The sequence below is a fragment of the Elephantulus edwardii genome, unplaced genomic scaffold, assembly GCF_000299155.1.
Source record: "Elephantulus edwardii isolate Elephantulus edwardi_28Jun2011 unplaced genomic scaffold, EleEdw1.0 scaffold00063, whole genome shotgun sequence".
In the NCBI taxonomy this organism is placed as follows: Eukaryota; Metazoa; Chordata; class Mammalia; order Macroscelidea; family Macroscelididae; genus Elephantulus; species Elephantulus edwardii.
In genome coordinates this window covers 7,694,413-7,703,909 of record NW_006399813.1, presented here as the reverse complement: position 1 = coordinate 7,703,909, position 9,497 = coordinate 7,694,413, and the positions used below count along the sequence as shown (strand labels likewise).

General features: G+C 36.9%; 1 protein-coding gene across 1 annotated transcript in view; it reads left to right on the top strand.

The window, feature by feature from the left end:
• The window catches only part of LOC102851819 (complement decay-accelerating factor-like), a 51,468-nt gene extending 44,667 nt beyond the window's left edge, over nucleotides 1-6,801 (top strand). Inside the window, exon 8 of the mRNA XM_006888003.1 lies at nucleotides 6,740-6,801. Coding sequence (XP_006888065.1) covers nucleotides 6,740-6,801 — 62 coding nt within the window. The remainder of the gene's footprint in view (nucleotides 1-6,739) is intronic.
• Nucleotides 6,802-9,497: the final 2,696 nt, after the last annotated feature.

Genomic DNA, 9,497 nt, shown 5'->3' with positions numbered 1-9,497 from the left:
ATGGAGACAGGACACATCCCTGGCGTACACCCTTCCCAATTTTGAACCATACAGTGTTGCCCTGCTCTGTTCTGACAACTGCCTCTTGGTCCAAGTATAGGCTTCGCATTAGCATGATTAAATGTTCTGGGATTCCCATTCTTGTCAGAGTCAGCCACAGTTTGTTATGATCCACACAGTCAAATGCCTTTGCATAATCAATGAAACACAGATAAACATTACAGAACAATATATACATCCTGTATACTGCATAGCAATATAACATGTATCAGATATATACACATATATTTTGTATGTGTGCTATTTATTATCTATCTATCTATAGAACTCTGATGGCCAAGTAGATAGAATGTTACACTGCCAACTAGAGGTGAATGGTTTGAATTCATTACCTGCTTTGAGAGTGTAAGATAGACAGTCTCTTCCTTTACAGCTTCTCAAAAACTACTGGAGAGTCAGCTATGAGTCCATTCTGACTCAACGGCAATAAGTGAGTTACTAGATAATGTTGCTGTAAATATAGATTGATGAATATGATGTCCTCTAGGTTGTCCAAATGATTAAGGCTCTTCAGAGATGGCTGAGAAAACAAGTCTGACACTCTGTTTCTGAGGTTCTCCAGCTATGAAAATCTTGTGGAAGCACTTCTGTTCTGCACACATGGAGTGTCATGAGCTGTAATTGAATCAATCCACAACAACATATATTAAAATGTCAGATGAGACTCTGAGTATTGGATTACAGTGCCGAGAAACCAAAGATAAAGGAATAAATCAAAGAGCTGAACAGAAAATTTCGAAAGGCAGCTCGGGATGACAAAGCAAGATACTATGATGAAATGTGCGGAGAGCTGGAGTCAGAAAATCAGAAGGGCTGGACTTGCTCTGTGTTTCTTAAGCTGAAGGAATTGAAAAACAAAATCAAGCCATAGGTGGTTTGGGTAGAATGTTGAATGATCCAGGAAGTATCAAAAGAAGATGGAAGGAGTACACAGAGTCACTGTATCAGAAGGAATTGGCTGACACAGAGGAATTTCATGAAATAACATATGAGCAAAAGCCTATAGTGATGAAGGAGGAAGTTCAAGTTGCTCTGAAGGAATTGGCAAAAAACAAGGCTCCAGGAGTTGACAGCATACCAATTGATTTATTTCAACAAACAGATGCTGACCTGGATGTTCTCACTAAGTTGTGCCAGGAAAACTGGAGGAGAGCCAGACGGCCAGCTGACTGGAAGAGATCACTATTTGTTCCCATTCGAAAGAAAGGTGACCCAACAGAGTGTGGAAATTATCGAACAATACCATTGATACCACATGCAAGCAAGATTCTGCTGAAAATTATCCAAAAACACTTGGAACAATATGTCAACAGAGAACTGCCAAATGTGCAGGCTGTATTTAGAAGAGGTCATGATACTGGGGATATTATAGCTAATGTAAGATGGATCTTGGCAGAAAGCAGAGACTACCAGAAGAATGTCTATTGGCTTCATTGACTATGCAAAGCTTTTGACTGTGTGGATCACAAGCTATATGGCTGACTCTGAGAAGAATGGGAATCCCAGAACACTTGATTGTGCTAATGAGAAACCTATACTTGGACCAAGAGCAGAGGAGGGAGACACTGGATGGTTCAAAATCAAGAAAGGGGTCCGTGAGGGATGTATTTTTTCTCCATACCTTTTCAATCTGTATGCAGAATATGTCATCTGAGGCACTGGGATGTATGAGGAGGAATGTGGCATCAGGATTGGTGGGAGAATCATCAACAACCTGCGTTATGCAGATGACACAACTCCACTTGCTAAAACTGAGGAAGACCTGAAGCACTTGTTGCAGAAGATTAAGGACTGCAGCCTTCAATATGAATTGAAGCTCAACACTAAGAAAAAAAAGATTCTCACCCTGGGCCAATTGACAGTAGTATGATGGATAGTGAATGTATTGAGATTATTAAAAGCTTTAGTGTGCTTGGCTCAATAATCAACATTCTTGGTACCAGGAGTCAGGAAATCAAGAGATGTATTGCATTGAGAAAGTCAGCTCTCAGGGAGCTCTCTACAGTACTGAAGAACAGTATGTCAGTCTGGATACTATGGTGCACCTGATCTAAGCCATAGTCTTCAAAATTTCTTGCTATGCATCAGAGAGCTGAACAATGACTAAGGATGATAGAGAATTGATGCCTTTGAGGTGTGGTGCTGGAGAAGAGTATTGACTATACCATGGATGGCTAGAAGAACAAACAGGTTCATCCCCTTGTTGTTGCTTTTCTTGTTGTTGTTATGTGCCATTGAGTTGCTTATGACTTATAGCGACACTATGTACAACAGTCCTAAACTCTGTTCTGTTCTGTGCCAGTCTCATTGTCTCCGACACACTCATCCCAATTACCCCAGTCACCGAATCAATCCATCTTCTAGAGGGCCTTCCTAGAGAGGGTTAAACCAAGCTGCTCCGAGGAGGTAATGATTCTGAAGCTTTGTCTGACATTTGGGCATGTTGCAAGGAGGGACTGGTCCTTGGAGAGGGATGTCATTATGCTTGAAAGGGTAGAGTGATGGAGAAAGGGAGACCATTGATGAGATAGATTGATACAGTTATTGGAGTAATAGAGATATGTGTCAGAGACAATAAAGTTTGCAGGATAGAGCAGGTTTTATGGCTGTTGTACATAGGGTCGCTATGAGTCCCAAGTGACTTGACAGCACATAATAACAACACCACAAATATAATTTCTTTTGTAGTACAGTTTATTTTATAGTACAGATTAGACCATGATGGTTAGAAGTGTTGGGAGCAGAGGAAGAATGACGTATTTCAAGGAGAAAATATAAATGGTTTTGAGAGAAATGTTATGCAAGCCATGAGTATTGTTTACTGTTGACCAATTGACTTTACCAGTTATTTGCTTTTCTTTGATTTAAAATATTGCTTTAAATTATATAATTAAAGATTAGTTTCCCTAAATGAAATTTCCTCCACAGTAGACACAACACACAAAATCACATTTTGTAGACAAAGTGTGTGATGTTATTCTACACTCTGATGATGACGCTGTGGCGTGTTGTCTGTGAGAGGAACATGCTTATACATCCACGTCTTCTCTTTCCCTTTAGCCCATGTGTAACCTTGACCTTTGAGAAATTCCACTCATTTGCCCACAAAATGAGATTTTTGAAGTAGATGAACTCCAAGCTAGTTTCTAGTTGTAAGATTGAATAATCGAATATTTCAGTTATCATATTTGAATGCCCCAAATATTTCAAGTTGAGCATGGTGACGTGGAACCTTTTAGAATCCTCTCTAATCTGTCTAGATTTGTTTTTATTTGAGTAACATGATCCTTTGTAAATATTTTATTCCAATTTTATATGAAAGAAAGAACAAATACTATCCAGGGCTTATTATAAAATTTTTGTCTTGAGGAAACCAAATGCAGAAGGTAGTCTTCTATTTTCCACTTATTTTTTTATATAAAGTACGTTCCTGTGGTGAAGCTGCTCTGTATATATCATTACTGATATTTCTATTAACTGTGTTGTCAAATTTTCCCCCTTCGAGGATTGGTTTCTGGTACTATAATTATTGGTACTCTGATTCTAGCTAGAATTATCTGGGACTATGGAAAAGCAGGGTGAGCAGAAATTCTGATCATTTGTTTTTTTAAAAAAATCAATTTTGTGTCTTTTCAGTAAAACAAGATAATATATAGTAGATAACTTTTCAGTGCTTTTGCATTTTAAACATTTTAAATATAGTTCTATAAAACGATGCATTACTAAAGTTATCCTTTTTTTAAGGAATAACTTAAGAGCTCTTGAATCATGGAGGGCAAACCTTTAAATTATAATCATAATGTGGGTCATAATTTTATAATTTAATTTGTCCCCAAAGCTGCATAAATCTTAGCAGGGATTTCCTTTTCACTTGGTAGCCTGTAGTGAACCAAGTACATTTTGAGATTCATGAACAGTTGCCTTTATACCTGAAAGTGGTGTCTCTATTTCAGGAGATAATAATCTCAATAATTCATATTTTTATTAAATTACACAGCTCTGTTGGTCTCTAATTTTCTGTTAAACCAGAATTACCTACTTGAGCTAATGACCAATGGCATTGGAATAGCCTTTTACTTTGGTCATCTGGATGCTCTGGATGGCTTTTGAATTTATATCTCAATTTATCCTTTATACGGAAATTGTGATCTTTCAGACATATTTGAAAATGGTAGCATTAATGCAAAGTGATGAGAGAAAGAGAATTCCCCAAATGTGTGAGGAGCCATGGTTTACTTTAGTGAGATAGATAAGGTCTTTCTAAGCCCTGGAGGGTTAGTGGTAAGGAGTTGTGCTCAGAGACACTTGGTTTGACTCCACCAGCAGCTATGAGGGAGAAAGACAGGCTTTCCTGTGCAATTTATTACCTCTGAAAACCTCTTGGAGGGTCAGCGGTGAGTGGGTTCCGAATTCACAGCAAACAACAGCAAGAGCAAGCTAGTATTACAGCATTAAAAAATCGCTTGGGCAAAATAGCACAAAAATTTACTCATGGAGGGAATTTCTGCTCTTAGAGTGCAGGGAGACATCTGAAAATTCTACTTGGGGCAGTGAGTATAGGAAAGCGTTTGGATCTGTTCTTAGAGTTGCTATGAATTGTACTTGACTGAATAGCACCTAATGGCAACATCTTGTTTACCTTCATGTCAGTGCTGACCCACAGCTGACTTTTCAGAAAGTTTTCAGAGGCAGTTCATGGCACAGGAGATTGCTGATTCTTCTCCTACAGAGCAGCTGGTGAATATGAGAAACACAGTTTCTTACCACTAGGCCAGCAGGCCATGGAATTATACAACTTAATTTTGCTGATTTGAAGCCCCGGGCATTTGCTTGTTGCATTAGCTTCACTTATTTCCTAGTAGCTCCTATCACTTGTCATGTGGTAAAGGAGTCTTGGACATTAGTTGTTAGGAGTGTTGGGAGCAGAGCAAGCAAGAGTGGTGAGGGGAAAGGATGAATAATTTTGAGAAGAAAGGTTGTGCTAGTTAACTGTTTATGGTTGAACAACTGTCTTAACCAACTATTTACTTTCCTTTGACTCAAAATAATGCTTTTAATTTTATAATTAACTATTTTCCTATGTGAAATTTCCTTTACAGTAGACAGAACACTTAGAAACATATTTCATAGGCAAAGTGTATGATGTTCTCCATGCTCTGATGATAATGCTGTGAATGGGAAAGCTTGCACATCTCTTCCCCTTCCTATGAGCCTATAAGCAACTGCGACTTTGTGATTCTACCCTTTGCTCACAAAATGAGACTGTTGAAGTAGAAGAATCCCAAGATAGCTTTCTAGTTGTAACATTGAATACTTCAGTTATTATATTTGAATGCCCCAAACATTTCTCATTAAGGATAGTGAAGTAGAAACATTTTAGAATCCTCTCAAATATGTGAAACATCCAGTGCTTATTTCAAATTGGTGATGTAAAGAAACTATATGCAGAAAGTAATCCATGTCTCCTCTTTTTCTTCCCATTACCTCATAGCCAGTATGTTTGCCACTGTGAAAGTGCCCTATATATGTCATTGGTCATGATTCTATTAACTCTGTTTCCACATTATTCCCCCCTCAAGGATTGGTGGCTGGTGCCATAATTATTGGTACCCTTATGCTAGCCAAAATTACCTGGGACTATAGACAATCTGGGTGACCAGAAATTCGGATGACTTTTTACTCTTAAATTACATTAGTTTTTCTTCTTTCCATTAAAACTTGATAATATATCCATAGAGAGCACTTTCAGCATTTTTGCCTTTTGGTATGATAGCTCTTAATTCCTTTTGTCTATAATTACTATTCAGGATAAATTCTATCACTTACACTGCCTCCTCTGCTCCTCTCTGCATATAGAACTTTCTCAGTATGAGTGAGGACACTGATAACATTTTGAAGGAAAGTCATTTGAAATTTAGCATCTTATAATCAGTACATCCTTTTTTCCTATTCTGTATCTCTGTGTAACACAGAAAGAAGGAAATCTAGAAATAATCAATTAATAGTATATTATTAATTGTGTCAATTCATTATTGTGATTAGATACCAATAATGCCACCTGACCGCTGGGTTGAGGAGTGGGGAAAAATGCTGTATTAGCTCTTTTCACCAGAAATGCCTTCCTAGTGACAGTTCGCATCATGAGATGACTGGCCTATGTGTTGTACTTCTTTTTTTTTTTTGCCTGGTGGCTTTTTAAGACTTGAGTACTTGTGACATCTGAAAATTTGTTTTAAGCATTGTTGAATAACGTCTGGTTTCTGTTGTTACACAAAGTTATTTCACAGGAATTGCGTCATGTAAGGGTGTCCTCACACTTTCTAAGTGCCTTTTTCTCTTCATCAGTATTTCCTCTAACCTACAGGTAGCATTCATTTCTTCATTGAGTTTGCAATGACTTTTAATCGGAAAATATTTTAATTTATTCTAATTGGGCTACTATTAAGCTCAAGAAACTAAAAACTCAGTTGGTGTTGCATTGGGGTTGCCATGGTTTCTAAGCTCTTCAGTTTTGCAATTGGATTTCAGACCCTATAATATACTAATTTTGCACTTGTTTTGCATCACAAGCTAATTCATTTCTTCTCTTATCACATATCAGCTCAAATATTACATTTCTCACAGAAGAATACAACCATTTGGACTTTTAACCTTTTTCCTTTTTTTTTTTAACTTTCAGGATATACATGTAAAACATTGACAGTTTTGCTTATGACAGTAACTCTTGGCTACCTGATTTAGCCAAAGGAGAGGTAAGAAGAAATTGCACACAAATCCACAGGATAGGTCTAGGGTTTTTAGAACATTCTGGAAGAACGGTGACAATTTTGGTAGCATTCTGTATTTTGCCTGATATTTTCTTTGAGACTCTCGGGGATGTCAGCAAAACAAGGCAAGAAGAGTTCATCCTGGGATCACATCCTCATGAATCCTAATCCTCGTGAGAACAAAACTGTGCTGAACAGGAAAATCAAAATTAAAGCATCAATTGGACACTGAGAAGAAAGAAATACATTAATTAGCTACTGTAAACAGACTAAAAATTGAAAATTTTAAGCAATCTCTTCTAAGCAAAATTGCCAAAGAGCTGAACCACATTCTAAAATAACCCTTGATTCTAAGGCTTTTTTTCTTCTTTCCTTGGCCAATTAAAATGAGTTGGCAAAATATTTTACAGCTAAAATATGTTAGTAACTCAGGACTGTTGATTTTCTTGGGTTAGTTGGTGGCAAAGGAAGAGTATGCTATGAAAAAAATAAGCCTTCCTTTGTTACACAAATACAGATAAGAAACCAGGACTTAGCCGGCTAGTTGTAAGAGCAACTGTACTTTTATTCTTGGGCTAGTCTTTTTTTCTTTTTTTTACAGAGCCCTATGAAAGGACTCTTCCTTGACTTAATAACTTTTAAAGTACCCAGAGATATTCTAATAATAACAATATAAAACAGTCTGTATTTCTGAAGTGAGATGTTCATAGCCAAATTATAAATCTTGCTGTTTTGTAATATTGAGATTAATTTATTTATATTTATTTACATCAGTGAACACATTCGTTTTACATGTAAAACAAGAATGTTTACATATTCAAGGAACTATGTGAAGAAAATTTTCCCTAAATAGAAGTAAATGATCAAATTTTTGTCTCACGTAGTGTTTGAAATTAATTTTATGTGAATAAATTATGTGAATGTGAATAAATTCTCCCTAAATAAGCAGTTTCCTGCTTCCCCAAGAAATGTGTTAGAACGCTGCCTTTTGGTTAACATATTGTGAAACATTTTGCTTCTTTTAATTATATTGGGTTATACTTTGTCTTTATATCTCATAAACCACTCATATTAAAATATTAATATTATTTACTTAATATAGATTTACCTAAAATCTATTACATTCATTTTTAGATTCTGAATATATTCTTGTCTATGTGTTCAACTAGAATATATGCAGGCCGAGGTGGGAAAATAAATATTTTGCCATGTTGCTTCATCTGCTTTTTTTCCTTACTGAAGTATTTTAAAATAATCTCATATGCATTGGCATTTCATTATAAATACTTCAATGTGCATTTCTAACAAGAAGGCATTATTTTTCTTCTTAACCACAGCTATCACTAATGAGTAATACTTGTATACTAATTATATTCAAATATTAGAAAATTATTTTAACTCTCCTAAAAATGTATGGATATGACTCATATGCACCTGTTTATTCATTCATTTGATGGATATGAGGGCCAGCTCTGTCTAATCTGTGACAATCTGAGGCTTCCTTGTATTGAAAAGATTACTAGTTCCTTTTTTTTTACAGAAATATAGGAGAGCCACCTGTGTTCAAGTGTTCTAGGTTCTGGGGTTTCCAAGATGACTGCAAGACAAGATCTGCCCTCTCATTGTCTATGATCTACCAAGGAAGTCCAAGATAATACATTCACATTGAAAAAGGATGCAGAATCCCCCTTTTAACCATATACACAGAATATCGTGGATAATGAAATTGTGTTTGCTGAGTGCATCAGTGGGTGAGAGGGAGGTGTTTAAACTGGATGTCCACTGAGAAAGGGACAAAGAAATGTTATTAGCAGAACTGAAACTTACAAATAAGGCAGCCTGCTAAAGTAGTGATGACCTGAGGAGAGGCATAAAGGGTAAAGTGTTCCGAATAAAGCAACAATAATCAACTCTAAAATCTTACCCCACCTTGATTATACCATGACTTAAAGTAAGTGTCCACAGTTTACAACAGCAACAGTCTGTCATTTCACTAAACCCTGTACAGCTTCTTAGCAACATTCCAAACCTCTTAATACGTTGTCCAAGAATCCAACCTGCTTGTTGTTTGTGGAAGGTGAGCATTCCACCACCATATCATTACTACTCCCCGAGGTGCTGTATTCTGTCATCCAGTCAATTACAACCAACTCAACAGTCAACTATGACCCATTTAACCTTGTCCTGTCCTGTGCCACTGTCATCATCACTGATATGCTCAAGACGTTGTACAGGCAGATAAATGTCAACCTGGAGTTCAGGAGATGAGAAGAAGTATCTCTGTTTGAGAGATATATTTGGGCACTTATGAGTAGGAGAACATACGTCAAGGAAGCTGAGTGAAGGAATACATGAGTATTTACATGATGGGGGTTGCCTTAGGCTGGGTTCTCTAGAGAAGATGATCCACTGAAGCCTTTAGCTAGCTAGGCAGATAGATACATAGATACATGTATACCTAGAAAGACAGATAGATGCAGATATATGTGTGTATGAAGAGAGAGATTTATCTCAAGAAAAGAGCTCACATGGTTGTAGAATCAGGCAAGTCCCAAGACTATGTGTGGGTCTGGGTCAGTTTGCCTGACTCAGGTAACTGTAGGACTTGATAAACTCGGATTACCAGTTAACAAGCCAGTTTCTGGTCTGAAGAATCAGATAATGGCATGT